General features: G+C 38.6%; 1 protein-coding gene across 6 annotated transcripts; it reads right to left on the reverse strand.

The window, feature by feature from the left end:
- Positions 1 to 6: 6 nt before the first annotated feature.
- On the reverse strand, positions 7 to 20901 carry mlxipl (MLX interacting protein like). Of its 6 annotated transcripts, none has more exons than XM_028032314.1 (17): positions 20413 to 20899; positions 19295 to 19401; positions 16705 to 16787; positions 16520 to 16609; positions 15991 to 16032; positions 11421 to 11595; positions 9211 to 9291; positions 7169 to 7320; positions 6471 to 7083; positions 6318 to 6394; positions 5667 to 5928; positions 4781 to 4848; positions 4478 to 4600; positions 4178 to 4305; positions 3863 to 3986; positions 1787 to 1916; positions 7 to 1652 (listed from the first exon to the last, which is right to left on the reverse strand). In XM_028032314.1, the coding sequence occupies exons 1-17, from the start codon at positions 20748 to 20750 to the stop codon at positions 1504 to 1506; spliced, it is 2742 nt and encodes a 913-aa protein (XP_027888115.1). In that variant the 5' UTR covers positions 20751 to 20899; the 3' UTR covers positions 7 to 1503. The 6 variants fall into 6 exon arrangements, 5 of the variants coding, with proteins under 5 accessions (XP_027888115.1, XP_027888111.1, XP_027888113.1 ...); XM_028032310.1 differs by having other exon boundaries at positions 4781 to 4896; XM_028032312.1 differs by having other exon boundaries at positions 4781 to 4896; positions 5667 to 5907; positions 20413 to 20898.
- Positions 20902 to 21361: the final 460 nt, after the last annotated feature.

Below are 21361 nucleotides of genomic sequence, written 5' to 3' on the forward strand. Positions count from 1 at the left end.
ATGTTAAAAGGTTGAGATATCGCTTTATAGAGAAACCCCAATCTAAACACTGATGTTTAAGGTTGCAATGTGACAAAATATAAAAAGTTCAAGACGTACGAATGCTTTTATAAGGAGCTGTAACTAGAAGAACACAAAATCATATAAGCAGGATACAAGGCACTGACTTTATTTATGAGCAAAGGGGAAAAATGATGTTTTATATATGTAAGTCAGCCTGAGAATAACTGTAGAAGGCCACTGGTTTAAAACACAACTATAAGACACACAATATACATGTAAAATTAAGTCACCATTGCTACAGTGATTGACAGCTCTACATGTGTCACAGAAATTAATGTATAGTATACTTATGCAATATGTAATATATGTATACGGTAAAACTTTAAGCGTACATCACATTTAGTATTAGTTCTGAGTGAGTTGGAAGTTTAATTGAAAATATGATTTACTTTTATTCACTACAAGCATCAAATCCAAATTCAGGCTTTCAGTTGAGTTTTGTCCGCTATGGAAAGCTGGTTTTGTCATTAATCGTGTTACCTGCTGTTCAATAAACGCTGTCAAAGGCGCCACCTGGAGTTTATTAAGCAACAATACACAAATATATATAATCAGAAGGAAAATATAAAGAAAAAATGAGAGCTTATTACGGGCACAAAGGGGCTAAATCATTTGTCTAAATAGTTATGTATGTAGACAATATAATACTGCAGTAAATACATTAAATGCCTAAAAAATGTGTGTGTATGAACAAATATGTCAATAATTTATAAAATACAAAAAGGATTAAATCTGCATATTACTGATTAAAACTCAAATTTATAATGTGTCCAGGTATTTGCTTCATGTCAACCATTTATAAAATATTTTTTTCTCACTATGTGTCATCAAACGCACTACAAAACAAGATTATGAAATAATTTGAAGAAAAACAATTGTTAACTTCTAATGTCTAAAGAACACATTTTTTTAATGATTTTCACATATAATTATTCACGTATTTTACAAAAATAATTAAGTAATTCCACCTGTTTAAAGTATGTATAATTTGTTATTTTAAGTTATTACAAATACTGTAGTATACCCTTTCAAGGACTTCTATTGAATTGTGGTCTCTGACCCTTTGCACAAAAGTCTTGAGTCCTAGCTATCTAGACGGTAAGATATCTAGCTAGTTAGCTAGACAGATAGCTATCTAGATAGTGAGCTATCTAGCTAGTTAGCTAGACAGATAGCTAGATATGGGTTTTGTTAAACAGTTTAAAAAGGGGTGATATACTTTTTGAACTCCAGGTGGCACTAATTAACGCTTGTATACATAAATTTTGTAGTAGTGTAAAATAAACATGATAAAGGTGGGTCTTAACTGCACTTTTTAGATATCAGGTGCCACCAGAAATCACGCAAATGACTTTTGAAGCGGCTTTCCATATTTCTATCCCTTCACTAAACTGGATGTTCTTTTGAGGGTATTCTTCATTGGTCCGTAAGCTGTGCTCACTACTGCCGCATTATGGGCTGTAAGGAGTGGTCCATAGCAGGAGCAGGATCCCCCTGGGTCACTGCGAGTGCAGCCTGCTCCGGTAGGAGGCTTGGGTCAGTCAGGATGGCTGTGGTTGTACTCAAGAGACGGAGTGAACTCAGAACCACTGGGAGAACAAGCAAGAACAGGAGAAACAAGATTTAAAACGCCGACTTACAGCTTGGCTGACCACATAGAGGGAGATACTAACAAACGGAGTGTAACTGTAGAAGCCTCTGATGGGATTTGTGCTGGACTCACTGGGTCTAAGAGCAGGCAAGGCACAGTGCTGGTCCAACCAGGAGAGAGTAGATCGACACAGGTCTTCCACGCTGGCAGTGGAAACCATCCCATTGTAGGACTCGAACAGAGGCTCAATGATGATACTGAACTGACACTGAGCTAAGAAAGGATACGTTTCAGTACCGGGATTCAATATTGTCAATAAATCCCACCGTATTTACAAACCTGACCATATGTCAAACATTTCTCAGTGTCTAATGACCTACACATCTGGCATGTTGCGCCTGAAGACAATCATTCCAACCAATTCACACTAATTTAACCAACAAGTCAATAATTTGTAGAATAAAGCAGATTAAAAGCAGTTATTAACATCTTAAATCACAGTGTATGGAATAAGATGTACAAAGGTACATTATATTAACTCTAATAGTTTTACCAGTAAACAAGATCACACTGTTATTGTTTATAATTTGTAAATAAATGTTCAAATCAAGAAGAATTTGTTGTTTTGCACTTTAGAAATACAGAAGTAGTAAACCTGATAACGGTGCTATATGCTTTGTCATATTATTAATTTTCTATAATGAGGCAATTTTTTTTATGCTAGTCAGCGTATCATGCAACAAAGCCACAAAGGGAACAGGGCTGTTTTACAGCAGACCCATGCCAAGCTAAAATATGCAGGATGTGATTTAGCATAGCGCTGCAGAATGATTGGAATTTGTTCCAGGGACTTATTTATTTTAACATTTTATTTCTGAATTTCTCAGAAGAAGCAGACAACGTTTAAACTTCATCGGCTTGTCAGATTCAAAGCCAATCAACAACCAGCATCATGTCGGTTGAAAGACCACCACATTTCTTGGCTGGTTTAGTTTCACAGATCTTAATGTTAAATGCCAGAGGGGGAAAAAAAATAAATCAAAAAGTGACCTTGACCATTCTCCCAACTCCCGCAGAGGCAAACTCACATGTGAATTTGCTCGTTTTTGTTTCTCAAGCTATAGATGTTTCATAAATCATCTTACTGCACAGGTGCCTCTGGCAGCAAAGTTTGAAATTCAGAATTTTTTAGCTTCCGTCTTTGATGTTATCTTTGTGGTATGTTTTATTAAATGTATTGAGTTGAGAGGATCCTGAGTTCATTAATATTTCACACTTGGTTTCAGTATATTTTTTTTCAAAGAGTGGCACTGATTTTTACAGGAAAAATGGTGAATTAAATAAAAAGCAATAATTTTCAAACAACGCACAACGGTGTTTAATGTCTGTTTGTTGACTCCCTGACTAAAGAATGAACTTCTTCTGACCTCAAATTGCAATGTTAAATTTGAATCAGAACAAATGAAAGGTATGGAAGCTCAACTGATATTTCACAGACAATTTTCTTTTCTACATTGGAAGCAGTTTCATTTCTAACTGGCATAAAGTCTGTTTATACGTATTTGGAGAAAAAGGCTTGGAACCACATCATCATTTGATATTCTTAAAGTGTCTGCAGCCTGATGTTGGTACTGTCACTCTGCTCTCAGTGGCTTGCCAAGATTGATAACTTTCTTTATTTCAAAAGCTCAAAATAAATATAAAAGTGCCTTTATTTAACTTTAAAACCAAGCAATTGTAAAATGTTTGACTCATACAGGCCACATAAAACTAACTTTGATAACAGTTACAGTATGTGCATATATACTGCTCAAAAAAATAAAGGGAACATTTTAAGTGTTAAACACCTGTTTAAGTGTTCCCTTTATTTTTTTGAGCAGTGTATGTTATTTTATCAGTCAAATCTAGCCAGTTTTTATTTATTTAGTGCCAAATTATTTAAATATTAATCAATTTTTAGAAGTACTTGTCGAATGAAGAAAAAGCGCTAATTTTATACATTCTGACACAACCGACACTTTGAGGACATTTCTGATCTTGACGTGGCCAACACCACTGATCTATGGCATAAAATCTCAATAAAACACTCTCAGGTGTGTGGTGACAAAATACAAATTACTTCAAAATATAAATTCACTTTCGTGAGGCGCCGCGTCGCTTCGCATTTAGTTCCCGAGTTTAAAAAACTCAATTCATCCATAAGGATACAATCCAGAACTTCCAGTTCTGCAGAGTCTGAGCCTGGACGTACTCTCTGAACTTTTGCCTCATGTAGTCAAAGCGCTGCCGTGTGATGGGGACACCTGTGGCTGGGAGCTGCTGCTGGCAAGCACTGTGCAAAACACACACATGCACACCCCGTGAGTCAACAGAGCAGAGTAACCCATCTTCATGATAGTAGGGTAAGAAGAATGAGGAACATTGAGGGGATAAGACACAGTCTTGAATAAGCATGTCTAATGCTGGCTGATTAGGAAATGAGGAAACACACAATCAGAGGCTGATGGTGAGTAAATGTCTCACTTGATGGCAGAGTTCAGGTGCTGGATCTCCTCTCGGAGTCTCTGAACCTCCTCGTGCAGCTGAGCTCTCTCCTGCTGCATCTTACTGATGTACTCGGCAGTCTTCTGCAGCGTCGTGGCTTTGCTGATCTGTGCCAGCACGCAGACAGATTACAACCCGCAACACAACGGAGCGTAATTATTCACGATGTCATTAGCGCTTCTATTACACTGGGAGATGTACTTCATCAGGTCGCTCCGGTGCTCTTCACTGTTCGACGGCTTCATTGGTAAATGCAGTTGCATCATTTATTCAGCGTACCTTTATGCTCGGCTGGGAGCTGAGCGTCGTCACCAGGTTATGTAAAGTGTCGAATCCCAGTTTGATGTTGAAACGTCTCTTTTGCTCGGCAGAGATGTGAGTTATCCTCCTGGTCTCTGCTTGCTGCAGACAGCACAGAAATGTAGATCAAATTTCAAATCTCATTTTCCCAAAACCTTCCTACATGTGCGGCAAAGAAAAAAGATTAGCGTACTCCGACAAATATCAAGTTCTTAATTAGGAAATGTTCACAGATAGAAAGAAACACCTAATTTAACATGTAAACATTACAAACTGTCCCACCTTATTAGACTCCGGCTTTCCTTGTCCTGAGAAGCCGGACTGTGGGGAGCCGGGATTGGAGGCTTTGTCTAGAGGGTTTGGTGGAGAGATTTGACCTGGATGAGCACTGAACCGAACTAAAAAAAATAATAACATTGATCTTTAAATTGTGCTTCAACACATAAATAATATTCTGAATTCAACTCTTAATTATTGAAAAAATTAATCAGATTAATTGTGCTTAATCAATTATTGAAGTAATTGTCAACTTCAATAGTAAGGGAAAAATCCCTGCAGACTCTGAGATATGCTATTTTCTAAAAGAACAAAGTCCTCAGGGCGGTAATTAGAAATATATAGAATTTGCATTTGAGATGAAAAACATTCTTTATCTGTAGATATGTGTTTTTACCCAGAATTCCTAAAATGGCATAGTTTTAGCTTCACCTGGTTCAATTTCTTTTAAAAAAAAACTTCTATTAGGCACTTTTTGTTGAGTAAATTAAAAAATAATCAACAGATTAGCTTTACACTGTATTGATGCTAAGTCGAGCAGAAACCCTGAGATTTTCACATGTTGACGTTAGAAGAATGTTTTTTTTCTCTGCAAGAAAATGTTTATTTTCTTAATTAAAAATTATTTGCATCTTTTATGTATTTTTAAAATCGTACACAATAAGTGGTTCAATGATCTGCAAAATGTGCCCATTTTTAATCTGATTATTCTGTTAATCATGACTAAAATAATCATATGCAGCCTTATTAGAATCAAACTAATGTGATTTGTTGATATATTGCTAGCTTTTTTTCTCTCCACATTTTCTTGAGTTAAATGTTAACATTTAAATCATTTATTTGAAAATTCAGCTTCAATGTCCTTGGAAAAGTGAGATATGTAAGGGCGTACCTGTCAGGCTGCTCCTGTCTGTGGCATAGAGAGGAACAGGTGACAGCTTCTCAGTCTTGGGAATGAGCAGGGCTGCGGTGCTGTTGGTGGACCCGTGGGTAAGAAGAGCGGACACCGCTGAGCCTCTCGAGGTGCTGACGCGCGGCCCGCTGTGTCCTAGCGGAGGCGTCATCACTGTAGGCCAACCAGCTTCAGGCTGCAGTGTCGAGGAAACGCCGCCAACTTGAGCGGCCCGGCTTGTCTGCTGAACAACACATGTTTTCTGATGAGGAAGAGAACACCAGAGCAAATCCATTTGATTATGTCTAAACTAGAAAGTTTTTTTTTTACACATCACATTTCTATTGATGCCACATTAAGGGCCAAAGTACTACAGAACAAATCTGCTGACTAGAGTATTAAAGTGCCTTTTGAGACACTTTAATACTTCAGACAGCAAACAGTAATGACAGGAAGTGCTAACAAATACAGAAAACATAAGCACATAAAATGAGCTGATGAACCTTTGGTGACAAAACACTGTTCCAGCCAGCTATAAGTTATAATCAGCATGGGTGCCTGTATTTGAAATATGTGTTTTAAACAATTCCTGTTACATCTATTTATCTCTGTGCTAAATAAGAAATACAGATACACTTATTAAAGGCTTACCACAAAGCTCTTAGATTTTGACCTCTGACCTTTTGTTGTCATCAGAGAGGTACTATTAAACCCAAGCGTTGGTTTTCCTATAAGAACAGAGAAAATTATGCATTGTGCGCTTCACGATTATCAGACATAAAGCAGTTGTTTGAATTAGCTCACTGTCATGTGTGCTGGAGGAAAGCAGCTTAGCCAGGCAGCTGGTGGGGATGGGGGCAGTGGATTGGGGGTTGGAGGGCAAATCGGGGGACCCAGCTGTCCGCAGTCCTCCTGTCTTTTGCTTGTGTTTCCCCCTGACCCCTGAAACAACCAACTGCTCCGGGACAGACAGGCAGTGGGTCGCTGTGACAGGAGCCAGCGCTGCGTGGACCGGGTCCGACGCGGCAGCCGGGTAACTGAGAGAGTGGCAGTGGGTCTGGGAGTACGGGTCCACTGCCGGAGCGTAGGTATGAGCCTGGTACACGGAGCCCTGAGCTCCCATGGTGGAGGCTGTGTGAGTGATAACGGTAGAGGTCACGCTCGCCGTTGTGTACAACCCGAACTTGTGACACGGCAGTGGGTGAAGGAAAGGAACGCTTGCAGAGACAGGTTGCTCTGCGTTACTGGTGTATGCTGTAGACGCAGATGCATCATGGTACAACTGATGTCCGTATGACATGGCTCCGGAGACCATGCTGGGAGTATGGTACTCGCCACAGTCCTGGCTCGCCCTGGTCTGCTCTGAGCGAGGGCTGGATGTAGAGGACTGGGGTAGACTGTCAGAAGACAGATTAGGCTACAGGGGAAAAAAAAAAAAGATTCGACGTTAACGTTTGTTTTTAATAAAACTCTCCAGAAAGTGCTGTAACCAGCGGAACCACCTGAGCCAGCTGGGTGTCGATAAGAAGCTGAGGGGCTGTCACAACAGGAGATGGAACAGGAGCATAAGCCGTGCTGGGTGGACCGTCAAAGTAGCTACAGTCGGCATACCCACTCTGGTCAGTGGGCTGACCTCGGTAGTTCAGAAAGATATCTGGGACCACATTAACAGTGTTTATTAGACAGACATACTTTCCATATTACAAATTACTTTTATCTGGGAAACATTGAGGTAGGAATGTGACGTTTTATAATGTAATGTTTCCCTTTTGTCCTGAAACAATAAAAATTGTGTTTAAAAAACCCCATTTATTTCCAATTTGCCAGAACGCTCAGAAAGTGGAAAGGTGCCCTCTGGAGGACACACTGAGTATGACAGCATTACTGAAAAGTAATGGTCTGATACTTTCTCCAGTCATTGGTTGCTGAAGCATGCACAAAAAGCTGTGAATATGAAATATCTACACTCAATGTTCATGTTTATTTTTTGTGATGAACAAAATGAGACCCTGATAATGTATTCTGTATGATTCATAAGAAAGAAAGACATAAGCAAATCTTTTGAAACGAAAAACAGAAAAAACCTGTAACGACCTGGCTTCATAAGAATGAGAAACCTGAAACAATACTTTGTCAAAGTGTTTTTGATTAAATTTACCATTCAGTCTTCTTTGGTAGGAGGTTAGCAGAATATTTGCCTTCAAAATATTTTGACAAAAATATATTTTGTCAAAATTTGACCACAACTCTGAGGACATTAAACATTCTTCTTGATTTTTAATGAAGAATCTTGATTTTTATTATTATTATTATTATTATTAAAATTAAATTAATTTTTAAAAATTAATTAAATTTTTTCTGATTAAAAGATTAATTAATCTTTTCTGGTTAAAAAAAAATCTCTACATTTTCAGCAGTAGAGAGTGTTGGGTCAAAACCAACAGGTATTTAATACGCATTGGTTTATTTAATATTTCCTGGTTTCGTCCATCTTGACAACATGTCTAGCTAATCTGAAGAGAAGTAACTGAGGACCATAATGGCGCCGCCACCATTTTTCAGTCTTGTTTCTTTGATAATGTGCTGTGCTTTTTGGATATGCGCCCAAAAGTTGAAGTGTCGCTCTATCCTCCCACAAGAATTTAGGAGATTTTAGACATACCAGAAACAAAATACTTGTTTTTCAACTCTACTTCATCCAGACATCTCATGGTATATTTGAGACCTTTGGGAAAGCACATTGTAGCATCCTTTGAGTCTAGTAAGTGATTTATAAACATCTAAAAGAATTTGAGATCTGCCATTCTTACTTTACAGTTGTGTCCAAATTGTTTTAATAATTAACGGACATAAAATTAACTTTTTTTGTTCATTAAAAAACACAATAATTTTTTTTTTTCACGCTTTCATACGAAAGATGTGTCAGTCATTCTGGAACCGCAGCATGCAAAGCGGCTTCATTTGTTTGCTGTATTGATTGCTTTCTATTTTCAGGCTATTGTCAGAAATAGTAACCGGATATGGGTCACTCTGTCTTTGAAAGTATTCACGCAGGTTTAATAAATAGCTGATCAAGTGTGGTCTTCAGTAAAATTCACTGGATGCTTGTGGTCTAGCTTACTACAAAACTATGATGGTAGCAGAAGGTGTGTTAAAATAAGGAACAACACTTTATGCTGAAACATTTTCAATTTTAAAAATGGTTTTATTTCGTCAGGGAAATGTCTTTAAAAATGTAAAAATAATAATAATAATTTTAAATAAAGCTCTGTGGCCACCGTCCAGATTGGTACTATTCTTGAACAGCAGTGGGAGGCCACACAAAATCCCCCCAGGTGCTGAAAATGGCCTGTGGACCTGCACTTTGGACGCCTACGGTCTAAATTTGTCAAACTGATAAGATCCTTACCTAACCAGCTTCAAGAAAAACAATAGGTAATAATTAAACACTAAGACATCGCATGTTGCAGTTGCACGGAGGTTTGCTGCTCCTCCTGACAAAGAAATGAATCGTCACATAAACAGATGAATAAGAAGGGAGTACCTGGGATGTCCATGAAATCATCCATACTGGGCTGCAGCGGCGTCAGGCCTGGCTGGATCATGTCAGCATTGCTTGTGTAAGCTAATGGGAGAAAGCATTCAAAATTAAATAATTCATTAAAAGGCACATTCCTTATTTTCACACGATGGTATCAATTGTTAAACTCATCACCGTGACAAACAACTTTAAACAGAAATGATTAAATCACTCTGTAAGTTAATTTAATCTATTAGTAAATAAATAACAACATATTGATCGTTACTACAGCACATTTTCTCCCTTTAACCAATCCCAGACTGGATTAAAACACATTAAAATGTTAACTTTGATGGTTTTGTAAAATAAATTCTAAACAGAGAACAGAACCTGCCTTCTTTATCAACTTATCTAGTCCTTGTAGAGGAGCAGTATCCTGATAGACTTAGACTTCTATGAGGATATTTTGTGGCACTATTGTGATAACTATAATTATCATGATGAAAAAAATGTATATATATTTATTTGTAGGAAACTGTATGACTGTGACTGCATGACACAGCATTCATAGCACCTCAAACACAAATATTGTTCTTGAAAAACATTTGAAATGGCCTTCTTCAAACATGGCTTAAAAGAAACTTGACTTCAGAATTTAACACCCTAAATTTGGGGCTCTGTCTCTTAAAGAAACTCCTGCTCTTTCTGACACTCCGCCTTCAGCACATCATCACATCAACATTCCTCTTATCAAGCGTTAACAAACATTCGTCAGAGCAGTGGACTGAGAAGTAGCTCCTATAATGAGCTCCAGAGATTTGTGTTTGCTAAGTGCTGCTGCTGCTAGTTTGAAGGAGCTGAGTGGGGGAGGTGAAGGGGAAGGGTGATCTACTATGCAGAAGTTCGGCTGGGAACCTGCAGCTCCAGGAAGGCAGCACTTGGTTCCCCCCAAGCATTTTACAAATGCGAATGGTTGCCACGGGAGATTAAAGGATTTCTCAAACACGCATGACAGAATCAAAGCTACACTCCATTTATGTGCAAAGATAACATGACGAAAAGCTCAGAAAAGTTGCTTTTACATAATACTGCTCCTTTAAGTTCCTGACTCAGATGCTCCTACCCCAACAGAAGAATCTTCTCTGTTTCAACGATATCCGATGTATTGCCAAGAAGAATCATTAAAACAAAAAAATAACCCACATATTTTGTCTGTTTTGATGCTGCTTTGTCATGAAAAATAAAAGAGAAGATTACCGCTGTCAGTCAGATGGTGCTGGAGATGGTGCGTGTCTCCACAAACTTTGCCTGACCCTTTCTGTGATCTTGACTTTTTTGTGAAGCATTAGAGAGGTAATAACTCCACTAACCTGCAGCCCCACCCGTCGCTTTTATTAAGGTATTTAAAATAACCTAGTGCCAGCTAACAGCACATCTCTGTAAAGCAGTCAACTGTATGGCTCTATCCAAAGAGACAGTCGGACATATTAATCTAATATTAGCTTGTTATGCTCAGTTTTACATTCTGAAAAGGTGGAATGGATAAAAAAGGATTGTTAGACTGCACACGATGCACATATAGTTGCAAATTAACAATTTCATGGAATTCAACAGAAGCCAGTTAGATCATGTTACATGAACATTTCTGTTTTATACTTGAAACATAATGCATAGGCCTGTCAAAATAATCAATAAATCAATTAATAGCACGATAAATTAAAACTAACTCAATAATTTCCATTGGCATGATTTATTGTTTATCTCTTTTTACCAAAAACTGGATGATAAAAGTCTTCAGTTGGTGCTGTCGTCTCAACTAGCCCTTTCTTTTTTTTGAGGGACAATTTTGTTTACAAATACTTCAAAATTAATTTTATTTGTAGTTTTGTTTATTTATTTTGGATATTTAAAATGTCTTCCAGTTCCAGTGTTAAATGTTCATTAGAATTTAAAGTTTATTAATCTTTAAGAATGTGTTCTTGCATTATGATTTTGCCATTACTACTTAAAAATTGTCTCAAACCAATATTATTGTTTATCGCAATAACTTCCGATTTATCATCCTGCAAAATTTGTTATCGCGACAGGCCTAATTGTGCATGACACACAATCACACAATACCATGAGGACCTCTAAAACTTCATCCCTAAACACTTTGTTAAAAAGTCCTTCAGTTTTACACAAATTCCCAGCAAAACATTTCGAAACTCTCCAGATGTGGACAACTAACTCACTGTTGTGTCTGTCGCTGGTCCAGGGACAGGGTTTCTGGGTCATGGTGAACAGAGTGTCGGAGATGTCGGACAGAAGGCAATCCAGGTCAAACATGTGGGCCTCTACGGGGGCGACTTCAGGTTGCTGGTAGGAATGACTGGACCATCTGTCCAGCTTGGCCTGGCAGGTCTGCCCCTTCAGCACAGCAGCAGAAAGATGGAGAAACATTATCAGAAGAACCGACACAAACGAGCGGAGGCCAGAGTGATGCGATGATGGCATGTGACTCACATGCTGCCATGAAAATTGAACTAGGGGTATGCAATATGGATGTAGAATGTTATCACAATATTTTGTGGTGCTATTGTGGTAGTGCTGAAAACTTTGGTAGAAAACTATTTAATACTTCTTTTTATGTAACTGTATGACTGTGACTGCATGGCGAGGCACTTCTAATTCCACAAACACAAATATTGTCCTTGAAAAATATTCCTGTTTACAATAAGCTTCTACTCTGTGGGTAGAGTAGTCGTCTTGTGATCGGAAGGTTGTAGGTTCGATTCCAGCTTCCTCCTGCCACACGTCGATGTGCCTCTGAGCAAGGCACTAAACCCCAAACTGCCTATCAATCTGCGTATCGGTGTATAAATGTGGGAGCATTTGTGAGTGTGAATGGGTGAATGTGACTCGAGTGTAAAGCGATTTAAGTGGTCAAAAAGATAGAAAAAGCCTGATATGAGTTCAGTTCATTTAAGAAGTGTGATTTCTTTCACTAACTCAAACACAGTAACCGCATTTAGTCATATTTATTGATGCAGTTCTTTTTAATATACCAACAATGACTGAAATCTATCATGACAATAATAAATCAAAGTTCCTAAAATCATAAGACATTTTATGCAATAAATTATAAACGATACGATAAATGCCCACCCCTAAACTATAAGAAATAATTCTTAGCTGCAAAATTACTTCATCTCATAATAACAAAAAGCTAAAACTCAACATATTTGAATACATGCATTACAAAAAATATTGACAATTGAATATCCTTTTAGTAATAAAACTACACTTGCCCCCCTTTATAGCAACCAGTTGGTTAGAAACCCTTTATATTAGAGCCTCTGTATTCCGGAAAGCAAATAAAACTTACAGAAAATGCAGCTGATGACTCGATCCGTTCCCTCTGCACACAGCGCTTTATTTCACCCTGACCGTCTTTGTCATCTTCACCCACCAACCCCAGATCCAGAGCCGGTCTTATAGGGAAGCCCAGATTGAGCCGGAAGCTCCTTTGATTACGTTTGAGACATCCCCTCTGAGAAGATTGGTGAGTTTTGCATGCACATGCATGTGTTTGTGTGCGTGTGTGTTTCTGAAGACCATTATGAAGAAAAAAAAAAATCACATTGTCGAAAAACACAAGGCCCCCAACAGGTTATCATTATGTGGTTTCATTTTGACGTCTCAACATTTCAAAACCAGCGACAGGCTTTTGTCCCTGACCTAATTCTGAAAGCTGCACACACGTGCATGCAAACAGGAAGACCCGAGGCCCCGGCCAGTCAAACTGCGCCTGGTTAAATAGGGATAATACACACACACACGCACACACACACGCATGCATACATAGAAACCTCAAAATTTCCTACTTCTGATAGCACGTATTGACATGTTTTGGGTTCCCTGAGTGGTACCTCACAATAAAGACGACGTCCAAAAAAAATGAAAAGAAAGAACAAAGACGAAGAAAAAGAAAAGTCTAATTTAAATTTGCCACAATTATCTCCGCAACAGACACACTTTAATTTTAAATTAAAACATTATGCAAGAATTCATCTTCCATCTCTATTTAATTCAGTGTAGCTTGATTCATAGGTTGAACTTATCACATTTTCAACATGATGTTGATCTATCAATTAACATCATTTTGAAAATTTTGCAAAAAGAAGCCTCTGGTTTGATCTGAAGTCACTTCAAGTGATTAATTTTAGATGCGGCCCGTGAGGAGGAAGCACTGGAGCCAAATTTCAAGTCATGAAACCACAACATGTGGAATTTGCTTTAAAAAAAAAGAAAGAAAGAAGAAGAAGAAAAAGGAAACTGGGGTTGACATCATGACCATTCAAGAAGCTTTATTTTAAAACTTTTGATCTCAAATCACTTAAGTTTTATTTTGGATAATAGGTTTACCTTGAAAGATTATTCATTTTCCTTTATAAAACCTCAAATCAATATATGAATTTCATCTTTTCTTGCGTCCTTTTCTGAGCTGGTGGTCATCTTGAGCAACAGTATGACTGAACGGCCTACCCTCCTCCACATTATGATACAACTTATTTTACCTTTTTTTAAAATGTAGATGTGTCTATTCCTTAAGTAAATAATCAAAAGGAAAAATATTTGACAATTAGGCCATGAAAATCTTAAACTTTACAAAAATAACCCTGTGTACAGGAGGAAACAGAGGTGGTTCTTGAGCACCTCCCTCTGGAGGTTTCCCACAGGGAGGAGACCCAGAACTCAATGGAGGGACGACATCCCCTAAAATGAGCTGGAAGATATCGCCGGGGGAGACGGATGTCAGAGGTCGTCTCCTGAACCTGCGGCCCCCGCGACCCGATCTCGGATAAGTGGGACACAATGGATGAATACATTTTTTTATTTCTGTCGAATAATATCAAGCTACAGCTTTCAGGGTCTTAAATCGTGAAAGCTGGTTCGGAAAATGAAGCTTGAGCACTTTGGGAAACCGCAATATAAGTGGAGCTACAGTTGAGCCAACGTGTGCTGTACCTTATGACAGCGCAAGTCATAACGTGGGCTTTTTTTTAGCAACATTAAATAATATATTTTAAAAGTTGCTTTTTTTATGTTGTTAAAAAAAAACATTTTAACGGATGGAGTAAGGCTTTCACTTGAAATTATGTAGACTCCAGTTTGACGTAATGTGCATACATGTATCTTTACAAAGTGCTTTTTTTCCATTGACATTATTATTTCTTTTGGTTTTTAGAACCTTAATTTGAAATGCATTTAGAAATACAGACAACCAAAAAGAAGAATATTAAATCTTCTACAACTACAGTACATTTTTCCAGACATGGAACAACACACCGCCCTCTGAAAACTTCTAAGTTGGTCAGAAGTTTGTGGCTGTGTTTTGCTGGGACAGCAATGTTGATATTTCACTATAACTATTCCACTTCCATTATCCGTTTTGTGTATCCACAGGCGACATGAATACATTGCATCTCTCCGTTGTGGTGAAAACATATGTACATGTTTTTTGATTCTTTGCTAAATTACTACAAACACCGTCAAATTTCTAAAAAAATTTTTTTATGGAAATTGCATCGCTGGCTGTCTGCAGAAAGGCGTGACACTCTGTCCGTAACAAAAAACAAAAATAAAACTGGGGATGCAGAGAGGGTGTAATCCCATCTAAGCATGGATTACTATTTAAAATGTAAAAAATTTGACATTTTATTGTCTCCATTTATCATTCTACCTCCTCAGACTGGAGTAGATCATGAGGATTCTTCACACACCGATAGATTAAAGCAGAAAGCATCATGAACAATTGTTTTGACTCGAAAATCAATTTTGAATCGAATTTGTTTGGATTCTGAAACACAACTTCTACTCCATAAAACTGGAAATAAAGAAAAATCTTAGCTCAATAGATTTTAGCCAAATTAAAACAGAGATCTAGTAAGATGAAAGACTGCAAAACTCTATTTTGATGAAACGAAAATAGCTGTTTGGTTTCGCTTGTGTGTTTTTCCAGCCTCTGGATGTAACTTGTGGAAGGCCAGATAACACATGGCAGCGATCTTTGACCAGCTGCTGATATGTTCCCTTTTAAGTGCTGTGATCGCATGGATGCTAGGACACAGACTCATTACCGGAGCGTTCTTAATTTTTAACTCAGGTAAACGAAGCCTCTCAGCGCCGGAGGGAAGCTCAGTTTATCCGCCGCCGCTTCATTCAGAGGACTGAGCTGTCATCCATGAGGTTCCCTCCTGCTTCTTCGCTGCCTCGCCGAATTACATCTGCACTTTGGGTTTCTGCATCCTATGGCGTCACGAATAAACTCACAGCACCTCTGCTGCTTAAGTCTGACAAAAGCCCTGCTGCAAGTAGGTCACATAAAAAAAAAAAGACACTACATTTTGAAGCAATTTCACTTGAATGAAGATTAAAACCTCCCTAAAAACGGACGAGAGGTGTTAAGAGTTCCTGGTAATCACTGTGTCAATTACCTACAAATGTCAGGCTCTGACGCACGGCTCAAGTGTTTTTTTTTTGGTTCTTTTGCCCCTGCGGATCCTTTTTTTTAGTTTCTATCTAGTTAACAGAGGGAGACTCGATCCTCATGTTCTTATAATGCATTCAGGTGTGAATAATAACGAAGCAGGTCACCGGCCCACACAAAGTGGACCAGGTCAGGCAGCCGGCTTCAGCCTCGAATGGTCAAAAAAAAATAAAATAAAATCGATATCCCTCTACCTTGATGCACTTCCAAGACAAACAGAAAGATACTCAGAAGCAAGAATAGACAATGACTTGTCAGATCAGATCACATACCTCCTGCAGCATTGACAGGATGTCATCCTTCTTCTTCTGAAGCTGCAAAACAGAAACAGAGAAGCCGTACAGTCTGATTTACAATAAGTGAGTCTGACAGTCAACAAAGAACAAAATTTTTAACCTTTTCAGTTCTTTAATGGCAGTGAAAGCAGATAAGTTTTTCTGCAGAGCAAATAATATGGAGGAAAATACTTAAATAGCCTGGTAGCTGTTTCAAATTTTGCTTTCATTTTTTTCATTCAGAATTAAGAAATCTGAAAATAAAAATTGAGAAATGCTACAAAAAAAAAATACACCATTCCAGGAAAACAACCTTATTCTAACTCAGGAGCACGGAGATGGAAGTGTCATGGTGTGGGGATGTTTTGCTGCAAAAGGACCTGATTGGTCTGTTGGTGATTGGTGATGTGCTTACTCTATTACATTCTGATAACTGACTATAATTTAGGACAAAAAAAAAAATCTCTACAACTCACAGATTTCTAAGCCAAACAAATGGAAACACGTGGAGCCGACTCACACTCACCCTTTTCTTGTAATAAATCCTCCACTTGTGGTACTCCTTAATCACCACTTCAATCCTCCTCTTCCAGTAGCTGCCCTCCAAAATGATTGCCTGTCGTTCCAACACCGGAGAAAGCCAAGGTTTAACAGAGAAGGAAAGCTAAAAGGAAAGTTAACCACGACTCAAGACGCATTTGAATCGCTCACCTCAGGCTTTCGGTGAGCTTCTGTCTCGGAGCCTTCCAGCGGCGTGACGAACCCACACACTGGGTTCTTCCTCTTCTCCACATCTGAGGGTCAAAGATACAGACTTTTCATTAAAGCTACATTTTTCTATTAAAAATGGATTCCTTTATTGGGATCATGTAATATTCTAATTTTAAATGTCATGTGTCACTGCAAAACAGACACAATTTTGCCAACTTTATTATTACACTTGAAATAAGACAAAACTAACTTACAAATAACTTTTCAGCAAGATTTAAGAGCTTGTTTTAAGTCAATAATTCCTTATTAGTGATTTAAAAAAGTACTAGTCCAACTGTCAGATTATGTTACTTATAATATGGGAAAAAAATTCTTGTTATAAGTGGAATAATCTGCCAGTGGAACCAGAACTTTTTCAATTACTATTAATGAGTTACTGACTTAAAATAAGCTCTGATATCTTGCAGGAAAGTTACTTGTAAATAAGTTCTGTCTTATTTTAAAGTGGACAAAGATATTAGCACTAGAAATAAGACCAAATAAGATTTTGTTTTGTTGCAGTTTCGTTACTATAAGTGGAAAATTATCGTAATTAACAGAAATAAAGGCTTTCAAACATCCGTCTGTGTATAATTAATCTATATAATGTTTCCCTTAGTGATTCAGTTCCTAAGATCAGTGGGATTTTCAAGAATAGTCCAATTTATTGAATGCGTCTGCAGATAAATATCTGAAACCTTTCTATTAACATGTAAAATGTGAATGATGTTTGTTAATTTAGTGTCAGATATGTTTGATCTCTCTTTGTGTTTTTGTTGGCCATCTGGAAGAAGCGTTGTATTTTTCATGAACAACATCCCCTGCCAACGGTTCCATCCATATTTCTCAAGCTAAAGCTGCGCATGGATAACTCTACCATGTTCTCAGAATGTTTCCAGTGCGCCGTTTATTCCTTCGTTACATGTGCAGACCGAGGAGCTATTATTACTCCAAGAGGCAAGAGATTCCGGTCCGACCTGCAGGCAGCGGGACGACCTGAAGGCAGAATCCTCTATAAACCACACCTCAACTTTCAGCTGGCATCGCCTGGCGGTCACAGCAAAGCCAAGAAACAAAAATCTCTCCCGCTAAACTCACAATCAGTCAATAATTTCAAGATTTGCTTAAAGGTTATAGATTGCCACCATGTAAAAAAAATCCATAAATTTAATCTTTATATCCATCTTACTTTTTAAAAACAAATCTAATTCCACCGGTCTGAGAAAGATCTAAAAAGAGCTAGCCGTTATTTTTAACAAATTAGGCTAAGTGATAGAGCTGAGGTATGTCAGTCCCTGTTGCTCTGTGACATGTTTGCAGCATTGATGAAGTGATGTCCAGCAGAAATTTAAAGGCAACACCTTTTATGCAACACCTGATGCATTTTTCAGAACACAAAGGCAACATTCCACACACATTCCAAGGACATTGAGGGTTCTGAGTACAGGTCCGTCTGCAGTCCTGACCTGTCCCCACCGGTGAAAATAAGGATGATTCAGAAACATTGTTAAGACTCTGCGAGGTTGCACGTGTTCCTGAAAAAGAAAATGTTTTTTTCAAGTATTATGAAAAGGAGAGGCAACATTTTAAAAGGTAGATAAAAGTGTTTGTTTGTTTTTCTGTGGTATTTGTTATATTCCTGGAATCCAGTATAGAGCATTGAAACAGTTTTCATGCCAATAACTAAAGATTTTTCACCGTTTGTTTTTGTCAAAATTTGGTGAAATTTAAGAGGATTTTATGACAGACAGAGGCCTTGTCATAATTCAGATGAGACGCTGCAATGTGTTCTTAAACTATTGATACACTGATTCACTTTTTTCACTTCCGATACCGATACCAACATCTGAGATTTAGTATCGGCTGATACCAATCCGATACTTCTTTTTTTTAAACACAGACATAAATGAACAGAATAAAAAGTTTATTTGATAAACCTGCACCAGTGCAGCACATTTAAATACACCAACAGCTGGTCAAACATGTAAAAACAAATGTAATTTGTTCAGTCAATACAAATAGTGGCATAACAGCCAATGTAAAATAAATAATGATGAAAGTGAAGCTGACAAATACAATCGGTTAACTATCTTGGTCAAACATGTAAAAATAAACTGCAGCAAACCTTTCAAATGGTTCAGAAAGTTCAATTAAGTATTCTAAATATTATGTAAAATAAATAAAGCATGACGTCGCTCAGAGCACAAACTATAGAATTAGAATCGGGTACACTGTCACAATACTTGATCTGGATTTTTTTTTTTTTTTACAATATCGGGACCGATATAGATATTAATATTGGATCAGTGTATCTCCATCTTAAACAGACTGCTTGTGTTGGAAATGTGGCAAATTTCCAATGTGACTGAATTAAATGGGCCAAAATTCCTCCACGGTAAAACGAAAAAGCAAAAGCGGTATGAATAAAATTGAAAACGGGAAATCGCTTTTCACAGCTATCTGTTAAATGGTGACTCCGCTTTTATTTTCCTAATCTGACACTTTGAAATGAGCAGCAGGTGGGAGCAGAAGAGAGGACTTGCAGACTCACACTGAATGAACCATGCTCTCCATATTGCGTTGTTCAGACGGATCTTATCCCTCCAAAGCAAGCGCAGACCCTTGAACGACTTCCATTTGGGAGAGACTATTTTCCCGCTGTGGTGGAGCAAAAAAAACAAAACAATAAAACAAAGAAAGTGAAATATGAGTTACATCTTAAAGAAGAAGAATGCTGAAAAACAAATTGTTGCCTGACTGTCTCGCCCCTGCGGGAAACCTGTCCTGAATTTGACTAATAGCACCCGATTGACTGCTTTCTCGGTACTCAGACAGGATGTTTGCCTTTCTTTTTTTCCTCTCTAAGATCCCTCTGCCTGCAGAGAGCTGAGAAGAGGTCTGCTAATGTGAGGTGAGCCAGGTGTTGCTAGGAAGCCCAGCGAATCATTATCAACATGCTTTTAGTGGGTTAAAATGTCTGCGAGATATTTTCTGAAAACTAATTTATTCTGCTTTGTATGCAGGAGAGTGGATAGACTAAACATATTACACATTACAGTTGATTTTCTGTAATATTTAAACTTTTCGAGTAAATCTATATTTGGAGTTTAGCATTTTCTGCAAAAGATCAGCTGAATTTCTTATATTAGTGACTGTAATATGTCGCTGCATCATTAAACAAGCAGTTGTGAGCCTTAAATTAAAGAAAAGAAATTAAAGGCAGTGGGCCTTCATTACATGACCTTTTCCCCTTTGCCTCAGTTTCTCTGTAATCTTTCCATTCCTGCCAACTGGATTCAAAGTCCAGTTTACAGTGAAGACTTTCCAGGCTGTTGTGTAAGAGACACATCTACAAGCCTCAGTTATCAGTTTTAAAGGGGAAATCTGTTGGAAAACATACTTTTATGCAGACTTTCTTCACTGCAGGCTGCTTGAGGCGCTTTAATACATTTGTAATAAAGCTTGGAGTAATTTTTAGTCTGCAGAATGCTTTCTTTATTTCATTGGAAGAGCTGAATTTAAAACTGAGAATGCGTGTTAATAAAGCGGGTGGCTCAGGTTATGTCAGATTCAGCACTAAACTGCACAAAAATCACTTTTCTATGGTCAATAATCTGTGAGCTCAGGTTCGTTGTTGACCCGGTCCCATGACCAGGCTGCAGAACTCACCTGTAAGCCAGAGACATGCACTCGAACAGCCGGGTGAGAGTGGGGTCGATGCTCAGGCTCCCCGAGTGGTACCGGTAGGTCTGGCACCACGTCCTGTTCACCGTGTCGAAGTCGTACCGCTGCGAGCCGCCGCTCTTCCTGCGGCTCGCCGCCGAGTCGCTGTGCGGCGACGACACCATGAAGTGTCCGCTGTGGATCACCTGGGTGCGGGCGAAAGAGCCGGGCGTGGGTCCGACTCCCGCCGGACGAGCAGGACCCCCCTCCGGTTCCGAGTCCGACTCAGAGGAGTCCTGCAGTTGGCTCCGCGTGGCCGAACACACGCTGCCGTTTCTCGCCATGGCATGCAGCGGCTCTGCGGGTTTCCACGCTCCCCCTCCAGCCCGCGCTGGATGATTCTACCTGAAGAGGGTGGACTCCTTCCAGCAGCGGCGACCGCACACCTCTGCGTTCTGGGTGGGAGCACGGCAGTGTCAGAGCAGACTGTCGGCGTGTCAACTTCCTGATCCGTAAAGACTTCACGCGAAAACAACTCGGAGGATCTTTAAGAGGGAAAGGGTTCAAAATGCTGCGGCATTAATTATTAGTCATTTTCAAAACAGTGTCTCAAATTCGGACAGTGCTATGCAGTCTATTTTTGGCAGAACTGGAAAAAAAAAATCTAATCGTCTATAGAACTATCGCAGTATTTGACGATAATTAAATCGTCCAGTAGTACATAGAACATATTCTGACTTACCGGAAGAAATTTCGATAGGAATGGGCGATATGGACTTAGAATTTAATCACGATATTTTGTGATATTTTGATAAAGGTAAAAGAAACTATTACTCATTTTTAGATACTTGTATGGCTGTAAATGCATGGCACTTTAAACACAAATATTGCTCTTGAAAAATGTTGCCATTTGAAATGGGCTTCTTCAGGATGTCACTTTCTTAAATAAGTATGA

The sequence above is a fragment of the Xiphophorus couchianus genome, chromosome 11 (genome assembly GCF_001444195.1).
Source record: "Xiphophorus couchianus chromosome 11, X_couchianus-1.0, whole genome shotgun sequence".
In the NCBI taxonomy this organism is placed as follows: domain Eukaryota; kingdom Metazoa; phylum Chordata; class Actinopteri; order Cyprinodontiformes; family Poeciliidae; genus Xiphophorus; species Xiphophorus couchianus.

Excerpts from the sequence above, each read along its gene's own strand:
- mlxipl (XM_028032310.1), bottom strand. The coding sequence starts at position 20,750 with ATGGCGAGAAACGGCAGCGTGTGTTCGGCCACGCGGAGCCAACTGCAG. Across the intron at positions 5,929-6,317 it reads CAAAATCTAAGAGCTTTGTG|AAAACATGTGTTGTTCAGCA; the intron begins GTAAGCCTTTAA and ends CTTCCTCATCAG. Across the intron at positions 4,897-5,666 it reads AGACAGGAGCAGCCTGACAG|TTCGGTTCAGTGCTCATCCA; the intron begins GTACGCCCTTAC and ends TATTTTTTTTAG.